Consider the following 17,719-nt stretch of genomic DNA (forward strand, 5'->3'; position numbering starts at 1 on the left):
TACAGGCTGCATGAAAGAAGGTAGCAGCAGTTACGACCATAAGTCATGGTGCGATAAAGAGGCCTAAATGAGGGAATGCCCTCACCTTTGAATTTATTCATAGAACAGTTGCCTAGATGGCAAGGAGAGTACTAAAGTATTCACAGGAGCTATAAGTTATGATAATGATAAGTGCATCGGTCAACATTCGAGGATGAATGTTCCAAAGGGGGAATGATGTTATACCCCATATTTTCGTACATGAAAGTATGCCATAAGTAAATTGATGAAAGCTTGGAAATGAGATGTTACATCCCAAATTTTTGTACGTTAAAATTTCGTCGTAAGTTAATCGATGTAAGCTTGGGAATGAGATTATTTTGAGGCTATAAGTATTATGCTATTTCAAACAACTGATAAGTGAATTCATGAAGGTGAGAGGGTAAGCGAATCGAAGAAAATGAGTTTCGTTAAAGTTCGACATTTTGAGATAAAATACGGTCCGAGCTATAATACCCGGTATTTATGAACTAGTGCCATATAAGGTACCACTTGACCATAATAATAAGGTGTACAAAGTGTGTTAAAAGTAAGTAGTATTTTAAATAGTTTGGGATAGTTCCTAATTATTTGGATAATTGAGTAATTATTAGTTAGTGGGGGATTAACAAATTAATTAAAGAATTAAGTGGATAATTGTTGGATAAACCTAAAGGGCTCAATGTGGCAGCAAATCAAATTGGGAGATAAATGACTCTTTGATTTGCAAACTATGTTGCACAATTAGAACAATGGTTGGCTAAGTCATCCACATCTATATATAAGAGACATCTCAAACATTAAGATTTTGTAAGTAAGATGGTAGGTAACGCGAGTAATTCATATATGCATATCACATAAGCACGTAAAATCTTCAAAAATTTAAAGCAATGTAAGATTTTGTAATTATAAGAGAATACGGTAAAATCTTTCTCGAGAATATTATACGGATTTTTCCCTATTTCGATCCACTATTACGTGTTGTCGCAATTGACGTATGTTAAAGAGATTGTCAAGAGAATCGGCTCAGGTATGTTAAGGTTATCCCTTCTTTCTTTTGGCATGATTTATACGACACAAACGAAACGAGAAAATGCACAATTTCCATAAATAACTCTATTCATAGAAATACTAGAATGCTTATGTTCTTGATTCCCCATGTGCATATTATTCTATCATCTGTCCATGGGTCTCAGAAAATACGTAAGCTGATAAAGTTTATTTCATGATATTAATCAAAGGCATAATGGATATATATATATATATATATATATATATTTATATAGGATATGGAAAAAGGTTATGGCATTATATACGCACCACCACCTGATCAGCTGGTATACGTTGATGATTTGCCCATAGTGGCCGAGATGATATGATGGGATGCCCTCAAAGGCTTGATGATGTTATGAATGCATATACCCATGCATGGTATGATATTTATACGCATATGTATATGGGATATGGGAAAAGGTTATGGTGTTATATACGCACCACCACCTGATCAGCTGGTATACGTTGATGATTTGCCCACAGTGGTCGAGATGATATGATGGGATGCCCTCAAAGGCTTGATGATGTTATGAACACATATACCCATGCATGGTATGACATTTATACGCATATGCATGACATTATAATATTAAATAATTCACAGAGATATTCAGATATGCATGTTGAGTCTTTTACTCCATGTTTCTCTCATGTCTATTGTTTACTGATTTTCATTCCTTACATACTCGGTATATTATTTGCATTGATATCTCTTTTGCTTGGGGACGCTGTGTTTCATGCCCGCAGGTCCCGATACACAGGTTGAGAGTCTTCCAAGTAGGCTATCAGCTCAGCGGAAGATGTTGGTGCGCTCCATTTGCTCCGGAGTTGCTTATGTAGTCAGTATGATTAGAACATGTATTGATTAGTATGGCGGGCCCTGTCCTGATCTTTACGATATTTATGTACTCTTAGAGGCTTGTAGACATATGTCATGTATATGAAAGATTGTATGGACTTGTCGGCCTATGTTCAGTGTATGAGTGATCATTTTGGCCTTATAGGCCCGTATGTCACATGCATAAGTTTTTATATTAGGTTGGATCGTTCTATATTGAGTACTCCTTTATGTTTATTCTGGTCAGCCATTTGGCCCATTTGCCAATGATAGTACGATAAGAAAGATATGTAACATTGGTACTCGGTTAAGAAGGCACCGGGTGCCCATCGCGACTCATCAGTTTGGGTCGTGACACTTGTTGTGCCTCATTGAAGAGGCTCGATGTGCCCACTTCGTTCATCTTCACCGGAGCAGACAATACCCGGGTGTATACCGGGATAGTAAATATGATTGTTCCTTTATAGTCGGGATCCGCGCTCGATGCAGGGAAGTGTCTCACTAGCTTCGGGCTTGGGATCGACTCGCCTACCCCCAACGACATGTCCTTTTTTGGGATCTCTAGGTGACTAAACCTGGAATAATCCTATAATGCTCCCATGTCCACACCATCAAATAATATGTTGAGGGCCTTGTTTGCACTCCGTACCATCTCGTTTGACTTCTCCTAGTCGGCCTGAGCCTCGTCGAACATGGACTTTGTATGAGACAGTGACTCCGCTATGTCAATAACATCGACTACTTCCTTCGGTGCAGGGATAGTTTTTTGGGAGGCCGTAGCCTCATATTTTCCTTATAGCACCCGAGTTTAAGAGGGATCAGCCTCTAGACCATCTTCCCCGGTTTCCACATGTTTTTTTTCGTCAATGGTTGACCTATGAGTGACGAACTCTAGTTCATCATCTTTGGGGTAATCCTTGAGCCGGTAAAGGGAGTCGGGGTCCAGTACCTTGGCTTGGGAACTCTTCTTGTTGCTTTTTCATACCCAGACAGTCACCCTCTTCTTCTTGGCGTCGGCGTCTGGGGAGCCATAAGATTTTCTTTTTTTTCCTCTTTTTCTCCTCATGTGTAGTAGATCCAGGATGTCCCGAAGCGGAGGGTTTAGCAAGTGAAAACAGAGCCTCGTCCTCGTCCAATGGCCGAAGCTCAGTGGTCTTGGGCAAACCTATAAAAGAAAAAGAACTTAGTAGGAATAAAGGTTCAGTATGAAAGAAGACTTGTTCGGGAGGAGCACTTATCATGTGAACGGGACTCCCACTTGCCATTTGAAAGTTTGCGCCATTTGCGCTCAAAATACAACATTTATTTGCAGATCCCCTCGATTCACTACTTGAAGAGAGAGACTACGTTGGAAACTTTGGCGACTGGTGCACGATGGTAGAAGCTGGCAATAAGAAAAAGGAACAAAAGAAATTCCAAGCACTCAGGAAGGAAAGGAACTTACGGGTTGAGTTCCACTTCTCGGGGAACGACAAAAATTCGAGAGGGGATGAGATCTTCGGTTTTCACCCGAAAAAATCTCCTCTCCTAGCCTCGATCCCAATCTTTATTGATACTCGAGAACGGAGCTTTACTTGCTTGACAAACAAGCTTGGTCAACCCCGTCAAAAAACTCGGGTACTTTAAAGACAAAGCTGGTGGTCGATGGTAAATCAAGGTGCTTCGGTGTCATTGACAAAATGGAGGAGGAGGATTACGATCCTCCAAATAGACGGGTGAATATGCCCAAGGCATACCTCACACCTTTTGCAAAAGCTAAGGCTTATAGGGTCCATCGGGGCAAGTAAAAAGGGGTAAGTGTAAACACTTAGATACTCTTTCACGTGAATGTTAATGTCCTCATCGGGAACAAGGACAACCACTTCTTTGCCCTCCTAGTTGTTGTCCTCCCGAACTGTAGGGACTGTATCATTGGTAACGGAGCATATGTACCTCCATACCTCCTCGCCTCGGTCTTGTTGACTGGAGGCTTTCTCAACTTTAAAGTCGTCCTCAATGGAGCAGCCACCGGGGATGAAGCTCTTCAAGCGATGTTCCGGGGCCACCTTAGGCATGGTCACCTCGGCATCCATGGAAAATTTAGTAATTGAAGAGGCGGTCTATTGAGGCACATATTTCAAAGTCTTCGCCATCGAATTCTGGAAAATATGAAGATTTGAAGGTGATGATGGAGATTGAAGATTTGAAAATATGGATGAAGGTATGAAGGTCAAATTTGAAGATTTTAAGATGGAGTAAGAAGATGGGAAGATGAAAATATAAAGATCTAAGAAACATTGTAAGAAGGTATGAAGGGGTTAAGAATAAGTGAAGGGTTCAAGGGTTAATTAAGGAGAAATAGTAATCAATGCGTTACGTTTCATATTCGGGGAGAGTCAACCGGTGGCTGACATGTTCGAAGTCAGAACGACGCGATGGGACGTTTCACTTGACCCGTCAGCTTGGTTGTGGTGTTCGGAAGAAGGAACCAGGGTTAATTCATCGCTTCACATCGCTTCGATAAATTTACTCTCCGAGAAGCGAGGAGACTATATGTGTATGGGTAATCGGAGGCAGAATTTTTTCCAATTCCCCGATGAGGAAACAAAAGGGAAGCATGGCTCGATACAACTACAAGTGAGGCCGAAAGACTCCTCGTATCGGAACCCGGGAGGTGTGAACGACACATCTGGGAACGGGCACGATGATATAACAGACCCAGGCCAAGTAACGTTTATGGACCACAAGAAATGCGGAGAACGATGATGCATGACGAGTAGGGAGTCGTAATATTCGCTCTCAACCAGATATTACGGCGTGAATCTCGTCCATTATCAACTACGGATCGACATTCACAGGAAAAAATAGTTTTTTACATTATTTAGACTTGTACTAGGATAAAAATTCCCCTACTATATGGAGGAAAATATTTTTTTTTATTTTGACACACTGTGACACGCAAATCAAAGGAATAAAGGTTTGTTTTTGTCTTCTAGCTACCGTTGAAAGTGTTCTTAATTTGATCTCTTCTTTATTCGCGACCGAGCTTATATCGAGGGTCCGACCGAAGATGAATCCCACTGTTCAACCTAAGATCAGGCTTGATCATCACATTGTGGTTGGTTTGATCATTTATTTTATCTTTAACTTAATTACGTGTTGTTCTTAACCATTCGTATTGAATTAAATCACATATCCTTTAAACCACGTATAAATTTAATTGTTACTCGTGTTTTAGGGTAAACAAATATAGTTTTTGCTTTTGCAATAAATTCAGATGTAGGTATAAAAATTTGTATTTCAAGAGCATAAACATATGAAATTGGAGAAAACAGTCTAGAAACAACTACTCCATAATAATTAGAGGCAATTATATATTGACCAAAAAGATAATGTACATAACTTTACATTTGATGATAATTTTTTTTTAATTTACCCCCAAAAAGATAGTAAAAACAACGATGACACGAACAGTTCTTCAGAAGTAGCTTCAGACAAAAAAGGAAAGAAACAGCTTATACAAATAAGATGTCCGCCTATATCTTATAGAGCATTGATCCGCATGTAGCTCGCTCGAGTTGCATGTCACAACTGTTGTCCGCCCTTAGATTCGAAGTTATCTTTTATTCCAAAGCATAATTTGTAAGTTTCCTCCAAGAAATATAGCCATCCATATCTATTCCTCGCGTCAATCGCATAATAGCCTGTTTGACAATTTTTTTTTTTTTTTGCCAAAAGTGTTTTTTTTTTTTTGTTGCCAAAAGCACTTTTGGCCAAAAATTGAGGTGTTTGACCAAACTTTTGGAAGTAAGAAAAGTATTTTTACGGAGAAGCAGAAGCAATTTTGGAAAAGCAGAAAAAAATAGCTTCTCTCCAAAAGCAATTTTTTGAGAAGCACTTTTGAGAAAAATACACTTAGAAACAATTTTTTAAAGCTTGGCCAAACACTAATTACTGCTCAGAAGTGCTTTTCAAACTAATTAGCCAAACATAAATTGCGTCTCACCAAAAGTACTTTGGAGAAAACCACTTTTGAAAAAAAACACTTCTCAAAATAAGCTGATTTTTGCAACTTGGCCAAACGGGTTATAAGTCTCTTACCCTTCCGGCCTTCTCGTTGAATAACGACAAGGAGCAAATTCAACTAGAAAAATTTAATATGAATAAAAGAGTCAAAAAGAATTAAGTTAAAAATTAACGGTTTGAACTTTAGGGAGCTAATAGATTAACGAAAGGCAATCATAAAACAATTGTGATAGTTTAGTGGTATTTTTTGCCTTCTTTTTGTTTTATTTAGTTTATTCATTTCATTTACGTTTGTTCATTGCAATTCAAAATCATAACTTCAGAATAATATTAAATTTAAGGAACCAATCGAATTTACCGATAGCAATTACTACTTATAAAACAAATCTGATAAGTTGAGGGCATTTTGCACCCGTAGTTAAGGGTGTAAGGTGTTTAACGGCTGGGCCGGGCTGGGTAGGGATTTTTTGTACCCGTATGGGTTATGGTCCGAGCCGGTTACGGGTTGGGGCTTACCGGATTTAACGGGTTCGAATTCATCCGGGTAAAAATTGAACCGTAAGGGTTACGGATTGAGGGGGCCGGGCCGGGTTTAGTATTTTTTTTAATTTTTTTTTTGTATTTTGTATAACTATTGTAAGTTCTATTCATACAAAGTAAAAATATAAAGAATACAAGGAAGATGAGAAAAAATTGCACTTATAAATTGCAAGTGCTACATTTATTTCAAAATTACAAAATTGAAGTTTGCATTTAAAAAGTAAATTAACAAAAAAATAGTAAAACTAAATTTTCATGCATAATAAATTAATAATACTTCAAATTAATTTAACAAACTAAAACATTAAGCATAAATACGTCTAATAATTTTAAAATAATACATATTGTCTCAAATCAACTTAAATACGAATTTTCGGAGGACGCTCAAGACAATACTTTATATGCCTTCTTAAACTGCCTGTGCCAGACTTTGAACGAAGATTTAAGGCTTGACCACAGTTCTTGCACATTACTTTCTAAACTTCTTCATTTTCTTCTACCACCTCAAAGTGTTCCCAAACATATGAGCGCACTCTAGAAGTACGAGACATGATTTAACTTGAATTGAGATTTGAGAATTGAGAGATGAGTGAAGAAATGAGGAAGAAGGGGGGGCGGTATTTATAGTTTTTCAAGAGGGGTTAATTTCTTTTAAAAAAACCCCAAAAATGGGCTAAAAATGCAATTAAGTCGTTGGGCAATGACCATAATGTGAAATGAACCGTTGCCAACGGTCTGAGCCCACATTTAAAAGAAAAAATTGCTACCTTTAAACCGGTCTGGGCCGGTCCGGGCCGGGCCGGTTAACCGGATGAACAATGTTGTTCGTTGACCGGGTTTGACCGATCCGGTTAACCGGTGGTCAAAATGTGAACGGACCAAACCCTCCTACACCCTTAACTCAGCCCCCTTCTACCGGTCCGGTCCGGTTCCGATTTTAACCGATCTGGACCGGTTCGGAACCGGGCTGATCCGACCCGTTTAACACCCTTACCCGTAGTTATATGTCAAATGAGATAAAGAAAAATGATTTAACTTCCAATTGGGGAGGTGTGTGTAAATTCAGAAAGCCATAGGTGCGATTTTTATTTTTTCCTTATTCCTATTAAGAACAACAAATAAATAACGTATGAGAGAGAGAGAGCTCAATTAGGGGGAATAGAATTGAGAAGAGAAAGTGTGAGTGAGAACGCAGCTGGGACAAATTGGTTACAACTCTATTTCAGAAAGTTATGTTGCAATGCATTTTTCTGCTCTCGGATTCTGGGTATCCCTTCTTCTATCATTTTCTTTTTATAAATTTCGTTGAAATCAAACTCATATTCATAGGACTTGAAAAAGAGTAAATTTGTATTTATTTGGATATCGAATCACTGAAAGTTTGATCTGCTTAATTCACTGTGAATGTAGGGAGGTGATGCTAGAAAAACAGCTGACCGGCCACCGGGTTGACAGGTCAATTTGTTCCTGGTTTTGGGATCAGTTAATTGCTCAAGGCGACTCTTTCAAGGTAGGCACATTAGAGTAATTATTCCAAATGTTAAAGTTAAGTACCTTGGGTCTATTATTTAGGGGATGGGGAGATTGATTTTAATGTCACACATCTTATTGGGGCGGGATGGATGAAACGGAGACTCGCTTCTGGTGTTTTGTGTGACAATAAGGTGCCACCGAAACTTAAAGGTAAGTTCTACATAATGGTGGTCAGACCGACGATGTTGTACTCATGTCCAGAAGATGAAGGTAGTAGAGATGAGGAGGTTGAGATGGATGTGCGGGCACACCAGGTTAGATAGGATTAGAAATGGGGTTATTCACGACAAGGTGGGTGTGGCCCCTATTGAGGACAAGATGCGGGAAGCGCGACTTATGTGGTTTGGTCATGTGAAGAGGAGCACAGACACCCCGGTGAGGAGGTGTGAGAGGTTGACATTAGAGGGCATACGGAGAGGTAGAGGTTGGCCAAAGAAGAGGTGGGGAGGGGTGATTAGGCAAGACATGGCGCAGCTTCAGCTGACCGAGGACATGACCCTTGATAGGAAGATATGGAGGTCGAGGATTAGGGTAGTAGAGTAAGTAGTCTAGAGTGTTCATAATAGTAGTATTGGCACGCAATCTCGCCTTCTGTTGGTAGTAGGTTTTTATGACTAATCGTTATTTTCTTTCATTGTTGATCACCTTACTATCTTGTTGTTTTTATTCTGCTTTTATATGACTTTTTGGTGTTGTCCCTTCTTGTCTATATTTTCATTAATGTGGTGCTTATGCTTTCCTGAGCCGAGGGTCTATTGGAAACAACCTCTTTATCCTCATAAGGTAGGGGTAAGGTCTGCGTACACACTACCCTCCCCAGACCCCACTGGTGTGGGATAATACTGGGTATGTTGTTGTTGTCAAACTTAAAGAAATATAATCATGGTATTGGGAAAATCAAGATGCTTGATCTTTTTGAGTTTGCATAACATTGTATATTTGCTTGTTCAAGTTTGAAGGTTTTGTTGTGTCTTTTGGCTTGTTACAGCATTTACCAGTAATTGCTTCACCAACCCATTACCTTTTCCAAGTTAATCGTGAAGGTGTTACATTCTTGGCTTGTACCCAAGTGGAAATGCCACCTTTAATGGCTATCGAGGTAAATGCACTTGTTGATTTCAGTTCTTGCTTGGTTATTATGTTGTTACTGCTAGATTGCATCTCTTCTTGAATAAGATTATGACACAAGATTGGTTTAATGAAAATGTTTTCGAACTATCAAACAATTGACTGGAATTCGTTTAGAGCAATATGTCTCATTCATAGGTGTAATGCCTGATAGCATGATGGCTGGACAGCTGGGGCGGACACGTTGTAAATTCTCAGTTAGAAACTTGAACATCCTAGGGGAAACTACTGCTTTCAATGAGTATATGAAAATTTCCTGTTTGATGAGTATGTCCTGAGGATATTGAAGGGATTTGAGCTAAAAAAGGAGACTTCTGGCCCTAGGGCCTTGGTTCAGTGATAAGGATGTAACATTGGATGTCTAGATAGAGTGCACATCACAATTTTGAACCCTACTATTAACGAGGAGCTTGATTTTTAAGTGAAAGTAGGATAGCGGGGCAGGCCCGTACTCTCCCTTGTTTTATGCCAGACATGCTTTTGCATCAGAGTTTACTGCAAGATTAATGTTTGCTGTCACTAAAGTTGGTATGCCCTATGTGTTTGACAAAAAATTGGCATCAGAGAGTATCTTATTTTCTAAGTTCTTCTTTTGATAAGTTTTTTCTTCCATGCCTCTGCCGTATTTTCTGGGCTTTTTTAAAGGTAAAATGATTCGAAGTGTAAGACTAAAAACGGAAAAAAGAAAAAAAGCTATATTGGAAGTCCTTACCTGGAAGTTAAATTTTTACTGCCAACTGATACATTCAATTGATATGGTGAAGTTCTAGTTCCGATTATTGTATTCGGTGAAAGCAGGGAGGCTAAATTCTACTTATTAACCATATCGTCTCTGCAAATAATGACTTTATTGATCATTTGACTATTTACTTTCTAGTTCCTGTGCAGAGTAGCTGATGTCCTGACAGAATATCTTGGAGGGTTGAACGAAGATCTGATAAAGGATAATTTTGTAATTGTATATGAGGTATTTGACATCTTCAAGCTCTTTTTTGGAATATTTTCTGCAAAATATCTTTTGTTAAGGAAAAACAATTATTTTAAGAAGTTTACTATGATGCTAATCGGGTTATGTTGAATATTCTTTAAACCGTTAAACTAAGAAGTTGTTAAAAAAACTGTTTTAAAGTTGCATAACAATATATTTTCTGATTACAATTTAAAAAAATGTACCTTCTGATTTGAACTCTGTTGTTCTTTCTTTCATTTTATTTTTATTTTTTTCCTACTAAGTGCTTATCCACTATTTCCAGATTGCAATGAAATATTGTCCGTTAGCTTAAACTGTTGAAACAGTCATGTACAAGTTTTGTGTTACTGTTAACCAGCGCAAAACTTGTTGGATTTTGGTCAAAAATTACATTGTGATGAGATGTAAATCCTGGCCAAGGTTACCAGCATGCCAACCATCGCTGCAACTGTAGAGGCTTTTACCATGACATCTATAGATGCACAAAAGAGCCAGTTCTCCTCTTTGAGAAGTCCACGGGAGCAAAACCACTGCCAGATTCTGGCTTGTAAAGATACCTAAAATGCTTTTCCATTTCATTTTAGTCGAAATGCAACACTGCAAAACTTTGGCTAATTTCAAATGCCCAAAACCTGATGCAAGACATTCCATTTATTGAGGCTTGAATACCAGCACTAGAGAACACTGCAAAAACAGTTGTAGAATTTGGTTTCCTGACTTGATCCTTATTAAGGTGCTAGATCAGTTCATCTGTAAACATGGTGATTTTGCAGTACTGAAGACTAACTAGAGAGAAGCTAAAGTTGATATCTGATTTGGAATATAAACAGGTGGTTGATTTAGGCTCCTCTGGCTACTTCAACTAAAGGAGAGAGTACTAAAATTTGTATGGACACAAAATCAGAAAGTTTTTCTCTTCCCAAGTGTCCCGTTAAGATTTCCTTCTACACAATGATTAGATTCTGATGGACTTCAAGTTAACTATGGTCTTCCTACATTTGTTTGATTTGCAGCTTTTGGATGAGATGATAGACAATGGTTTCCCTCTTACTACAGAACCTAATATACTGAGGGAGATGATAGCTCCTCCAAATATCGTAAGCAAAGTGTTGAGTGTTGTAACTGGTAACACTTCCAACATGAGCAACACACTTCCAGGCGCAACAGGATCTTGTGTTCCTTGGAGAAAAACAGACCTGAAGCATACAAGCAATGAAGTTTATGTCGATCTAGTTGAAGAAATGGATGCAATTATAAATAGGTAATATCTGATTATTACATAACCTCCATTTGCTGCTCCTTATTTCTCATTATTGTGATAATATCTTCAAAGTTTTAAAGTTATCATTGAAGTTCTCTTGTTTGACATAATGTGACCCATCGCATCACAAGAAGTGTAGGTAAAGATAGTAATATGCTATTTTAAAGCAATACAGGGTGTAACCTAGAGGTTAAGATTCCACATAAAACCATCTAGAGGTTAAGATCTTAAAAAATTGTGGGAAAGCTGCTACGAGTTAATTTTGAAAGTATACTTTGTGCATTATATGTTACATTTGAACTACTTCCTCTATTTCAATTTATACCATAATCTTTCTATTTTGGGATATCTCAATATGTACCACACTTTTACATTATTATATTATGCAATTTTCAAGATCTCAAATTCATTTAGCCAATCATTTTTTTCGAGAAAAAGTATCACTTAACCAATCAAATTTTTTCTTTGGTGTCATTTTTCTATTAAAGTAATTTTTCAACTACGATTTAATATTTTATTCCACTACGACAAATATGATATGTCTGTAAAATTAACGTTTTGAAGACATGCCCAATCAAGTGGTACCACATAAATTAGGATGGAGATTAAAAAAGATTATTAGAAGGTACCTGGTTTCCGCTTGTTCCCTTTCAGGTCCATCAAAAGGTTAAAATCATTACTTATCCCAGAAGGAGGGTAACTCTTACTAGCTGTGTCTTCTACTGAGAGATGCTGCTTCTCTTGAATCGTATAACTGTAGTAAAAAGGGATATTACCAGCTTTCTTCATCTTAGAGATATGGTTTAAGAATCAAAAGCTCCAACTATGTTGCGCTTACTTTTAGGTTCCTCTTGGCATGTAAGCTTAGTTATCTGCGTTGTGCATATAGTTGAAACTATTTTTATGTGGAATCAGTAGGAACTTTAGAGTTAATATCTGCTTTTGGAACATACAAAGGTATGCATTCGTGATCCAGTAAAGATGTTTTTGTGCACCACTGCAAAGGGCTCTTCAATTGAATTTGGCAGCATCACTTGAGATTTGAAGTGCATTATAGTATACACACTCACGCAGATATATACGTGTTTGCAACTTTGCCAAAGTATGTAAAGTGGCATTCCTTTTACTGTATTGATGACCAAATGTCTTAGCTTTCAAGCTGCTAGATCGTAAAAATGAACTCTTAGATTTCGTTTGGAAGTCGAGAAAGTTGCTAAAATTATGTTTCTTGAGAAGATTGCAGTGAAGTAAAATAAAGGACAAGGGTATTATTTCCTTGGGTGTTTCTTTGAAAGGAAAAGGAAATTCCTTTTCTTTTATGTCCTCTGATTTTTGCAGAACATTTGAGAAGTTTCTAACCTTTTTCTTGACAAACCATCCTCCATATCAAGCACACAAAAACTGCAAAAAGCTTAACTTGCGGGCACTTTCCGTTCCCTCTCATGGGCAACAAATTGATTCCATTTCCTTTTTCACTCATGAATATGAGACTGCCAGATAATGGATTGTTTTTCTATCTTTTGGCTACTAAGTTTGAAGAGGGTTGACCCTTGGATGTCCGCAACATCTTTTGCTTATTTGGGTTTATATGCTTGAACCGGGGTTTACAGGAATAGTCAACTACTCAAGGCTTCTCATTCTATTTTTTTTTATGCTTCTCAGAGACGGGATTCTGGTGAAATGTGAGGTCTGTGGCGAAGTTCAAGTGAATTCTCATCTTTCTGGTCTTCCTGATCTTACCCTTTCATTTGCAAATCCTTCCATCTTGAATGATGTGAGATTCCATCCTTGTGTTCGGCTGCGAGCGTGGGAATCAAACCAAATTCTGTCTTTTGTTCCTCCTGATGGACAGTTTAAGCTCATGAGCTACAGGTTTGTGTTGTTAATAATTGGCATTGCCTTCATTCATGAGTAAAATTTTATAGTTTGGCTTTACCTAAAGAATGTTCTAATCTTCTGTTTACACTTAGAATGTACTTGCACATGTATAGAGTTACTACTCTTTATCCCCTCTAATATTGAAACCCATGACATTAACCCCTCCATCTTTGGCAGGATGTTCCAGAACCCCTCCCCGCAGCTCCCTCCAAATAATGAAAGTTGAACTGTTAATAAATGCATAATGAAAGTTGAACTGTTCATAAATGAACTCCATGCACAGAAAGAAAAGCTTGTCTCTTTTTTCTCAACCACTGCTCCCTCCGTTTCAAAAAGAACGAACCTTTTCCGAGTACGAGGGTCGAATTGACTAATTTTCGGTGTGAATTTGCATAGGTTTTTTTAAAAATTTTGAAATAAAATTGACATATTTAGAAATTACGTAAAAAAATACTATAAGTCACAATAGTTTAACGATTCAAAATATTTAAAAAGTATTTGCAAAAATGTGGTCAAAGAAAACCTTGTTTGACTTCCCAAATAATAATAGGTTCATTTTTTTTCAAACGGAGGGAGTATTTATTATAAGATGTATCCATAAACAGTGACAGTTAGTCCATTGTTGATGAGGTTATGGGCAGATCGTGAACTACGAGGTGCATAGCACAAACATGAAAAACAGGAAAATTCACCTGTTTGCTGTATTTTCCATAGGCAAAGTGCATTAAAGAATTCACTTGTTTGCTGTTTTTACCTTCTCTTGGTAATCTTCTGTTTTCCCCTCTAAAATATCCAATGCAGAATAAAGAAGTTGAAGAGTACCCCTATATATGTAAAGCCACAAATTACTTCAGACTCAGGGACATGTCGTATTAGCTTGCTAGTTGGGATTCGCAATGATCCTGGGAAGGCAATTGATGATATAAGCGTGCAATTTCTACTGCCCCCTCGTGTTTTATCTGCAGACCTTACATCAAATTATGGAACAGTAAACATCCTTTCCAATAAGGTATTTGGTACTTCATCTCATTCTCAGAGTTGGCTTATTCTTGGTGCCTTTTCTTAATGGAAGTATAAATGTTATTACCTGCAGTTGATTAAGAATAACTGAGTAAAGATATTTTCTACACTAGTCAGTTCTAACTGTACTGTAAAATGACAAAAAACTTGGAAATGGATGGTAAACTTAGTTTTTTTCTTCTTTTTTCTTCTTTTTTCAGGCTGACTCCATTTTTGTATTATGTGATAGGATCTAATCTATCTTGTTTAGTTGGATCCTGACACATTGCTTTATTAGTGCAGACCTGCACTTGGTCCATCGGCCGGATGCCGAAAGATAAAACTCCTTCAATGACTGGAACGTTAGTGTTGGAAACCGGTTTAGAGCGGCTTCATGTATTCCCTACATTTCTTGTGGAATTCAAAATAATGGGTGTTGCGCTCTCAGGTTTGAAAATAGAAAAACTTGATTTCAAGAATCTACCTTCACGACCTAATAAAGGTTTTCGAGCTCTAACCAAGGCTGGGGAATATGAAGTCAGGTCATAATTGTTACAGTTTCTTGAATATGAAATTCTGAATATGAAGTAGGTGTTGAACAGTTCTTTTTGTATGATGGATACCAGTATTAGAATTTCTCTTACATGATTTTTTTAATCCAATCTGGAAAAAGTATCTTGCTATTTCAGAAAGAGATTTGTCTGTAAATTACTTTCTTTTTGTAAACTAGATTCTACCACTTGGATTTTTTGTCTGGTTGTATTGAATATCCCCCTTATTTTAGGCCAAAATTTGTACCTGGAGAAAAGTGAACTTTTAATCATTTGGATTTCCCTTGCCATCTCCTGTTTTTTCTTTTTGGTGCCAATCAAGCATCAAATAATTCATCAGAGGGGGGATGATTTCCCAACTTTGTTATGTGGTTACTGATTAAAAGGGGCTGATAAATGTGTGAGCTAGCAGGAATTGTTGGAAGCTTTGTCTAGATCTCAGAGGACACATTATTCAAAATTAACATCACTTCTTTAGAATTTGAAAGATTTAGTTGTAGTATAGCCCGTTTGGCCAAGCTTCTAAAATCGGCTTATTTTGAGAAGTGTTTTTTTCAAAAGTACTTTTTAAAAAAGTGCTTTTGGTGAGAAGCAGTTTGTGTTTGGCTAATTAATTTGAAAAACACTTTTGAGCAGTATTTAGTGTTTGGCCAAGCTTTTGAAAACTGATTCTAAGTGTATTTTTCTAAAGTGTTTTTGGAGAGAAGCTATTTTTTTCTGCTTCTGCTTCTCCTCAAAAACACTTTTTTTCCTTCCATAAGCTTGGCTTCAGAGGGACAATTCGTGGAGCAATTAAAGGGGGGAGGCAGCCTAGTGCACTAAAATCTCGCTATGTGCGGGGTTCAGGGAATGATCGGATCATATGGATCTATATTGTACACAACCTTACCTTGCATTTCTGCAAGAGGCTATTTTCACGGATTGAACCCGTGACTTCCTAATCACATGGCATCAACTTTACCAGCTACGCCAAGACTTCCCTTCAATTTGTGGAGCAATTGCTTATGATTTTATCTGGACTTATCCATCACTTTAATAAATGGTATGTCCTATTGAGAGAGAGAGATATTGTTTGTGGAAACTCCTTTAAAGGGACAGCTCTCTCTCCTGAAGCAAGGTGCTATCAAACCTTTGACATGTTGTTTTACAATCAGATTATATATATTGAAAGAAAGTAAAAGAGGAAGATCGAAGTATGATAAAAGAACACGTTTTGTTAAAAAACTTCAACTTGCGAGTTGCCTCACAAATGGATTTACTCCAAACGCGTTGTCCAAGTTGCATCGGAAAAATACAAACTTTGTCATTTTACTATGGCGTGACATGAGAAAGAAAATGTGCAAAAAGAGAACAAAAAAGCACCAACTCATGGTTGGAAAATGAAAGCTAGAGAGATATTTGCCAATACAAATGGATTAACTTCAAAAAGTGCTATGCACGATTTAGCAAAAACTCATCCAATTTTACCCATTTTTCTCATTGTTGCAAATTATGAGAGGACATGAATTGTTGCAATACTATGGGCCATAGTATTGTCTTTGTGGATAACAATGCTAATGGTGGGCACTAATCTATTTTTGTTGAAGTTGATTCTTCCCTACATTGCTTTTGTTGTACATGTCATGTCTTGGAAGGGCTATATTTTTTTCACACATTTTTTACACCATTGTAATTTTGATGGAACGTTTCTTGCATACGTGGCGAGACTGTATTTGCTTGGAGATTTTTTTCTCCCATTTTAAAAAGAAGGCGATCGAAAATTACTTATTTACAGGTCACCAATTCTTATCTCAAATCTCCAAGTAATGCAAATTGTGAGAAAGTGTACAATTTTGCAACTTGCTTTTAGATTTGACAGTTTGTTGCAACGTGGAAAATTCTAAAGTCAGATCCTTACCTTTTTCCTTCCTTAAATTTGACAGTTTCTTTTTAAAGTCATACCACTAACGCGTTTGGACATAAAAATTGCAGTAATTTTTTTTAAAAAAAATTTCGAATTTAAGTTGAAAAATAATATTTGAAATTTAAAATTATGTTTGGATATATATATTTCATTTGAAAAAATATTGCAGTTTGTGGAGTGAGGAAAAAATTTTTTTGAAAATTTTGAAACCATGGTCAAACCCACTTTTTGATTTTAAAAAAACTCATTTTCGAAAAACTTTCTTGGACAAACACATTTTTTTAAAAAAAAGTTATGGACAAAGGGGGCCTAAATTGAGTTCTAAGTGGAATAGAAAAATACTATATGCGGTTCACTTTTTCTTTTTCTTTCCAATATATGTGGATTTCATTTGCATTATTTCATTAAAGAGAGATGAATTAACTTTGGTAAACTGATATAAAACTATCTGAAAAAGAAAAATTAATACTCCCTCTTGTACATAAAAAGTGACTATTTTACCTTTTTATTTTGGTTCAAAATAAGTGCTCATTTACATAATCAAAAAATAATTATTTTTGTATTTCCAAAATTTACCTTTATTTACATATTCCACTGTATCAAGGTAACAATTAGTTAAGGTTAATTTAGTGAATACTATCTTTTTTTCTCGTATTTTCTTAATGAGTATGTTAAAGGTGAAATTGTCACTTATTTTAAATCGGAGTGAGTATAAAGCAAGAAAATAAATTTTATCGTTTGAAAACATAGTCTTCGTCTAAATTGAATGTTTTAACTTTCTTTTTGAAAGATGAATTAATGCTTTAGTAGCAAAAAAAGTCGAAAGTTGGTTAATCTGTTAGCTGCAAGGTACTATAAAATTTCCATATTTATATACAACTATTTCTTAGAAATTAATAAAGTAACAAAGAACCTTGTAGCCAAATTTATAGTACTTGTAGACCTAGCAAGAACCGGTTGCAGACGCCTTGAGTAGAAAGGCGGAGAGCATGGGCAGTTTGTCTTTCATTTATGTGTACAAATTATAATTCTGGAAAATGAC

The 17,719-nt window shown here is 36.9% G+C and overlaps 1 protein-coding gene and 1 long non-coding RNA gene across 2 annotated transcripts; one reads left to right on the forward strand and one right to left on the reverse strand.

The window, feature by feature from the left end:
• The first annotated feature begins 7,506 nt into the window (after window positions 1–7,506).
• LOC107778979 (AP-3 complex subunit mu) lies at window positions 7,507–15,046 on the forward strand. The gene is made up of 8 exons (XM_016599310.2): window positions 7,507–7,721; window positions 7,865–7,964; window positions 8,976–9,086; window positions 9,993–10,082; window positions 11,099–11,346; window positions 13,009–13,218; window positions 14,026–14,233; window positions 14,527–15,046. Exons 1-8 carry the CDS (start codon window positions 7,687–7,689, stop codon window positions 14,770–14,772), a joined length of 1,248 nt encoding a protein of 415 aa, XP_016454796.1. The 5' UTR covers window positions 7,507–7,686; the 3' UTR covers window positions 14,773–15,046.
• Window positions 11,202–13,002, reverse strand: LOC142161844 (uncharacterized). Its single transcript, XR_012693525.1, has 2 exons — window positions 11,976–13,002; window positions 11,202–11,281 (listed from the first exon to the last, which is right to left on the reverse strand). It is a non-coding gene; the product is annotated as an uncharacterized LOC142161844 (long non-coding RNA).
• Window positions 15,047–17,719: the final 2,673 nt, after the last annotated feature.

Source organism: Nicotiana tabacum, chromosome 7, assembly GCF_000715075.1.
Source record: "Nicotiana tabacum cultivar K326 chromosome 7, ASM71507v2, whole genome shotgun sequence".
NCBI classification, from domain to species: Eukaryota; Viridiplantae; Streptophyta; class Magnoliopsida; order Solanales; family Solanaceae; genus Nicotiana; species Nicotiana tabacum.

What these genes read in the sequence shown, in the direction of transcription:
- LOC107778979 (XM_016599310.2), top strand. Translation starts at nt 7,687, where the DNA reads ATGTTGCAATGCATTTTTCTGCTCTCGGATTCTGG. An exon ending in CACCTTTAATGGCTATCGAG is followed by an intron (nt 9,087 to 9,992) that starts GTAAATGCACTT and finishes TTTACTTTCTAG; the next exon opens with TTCCTGTGCAGAGTAGCTGA. An exon ending in ATGGATGCAATTATAAATAG is followed by an intron (nt 11,347 to 13,008) that starts GTAATATCTGAT and finishes TATGCTTCTCAG; the next exon opens with AGACGGGATTCTGGTGAAAT.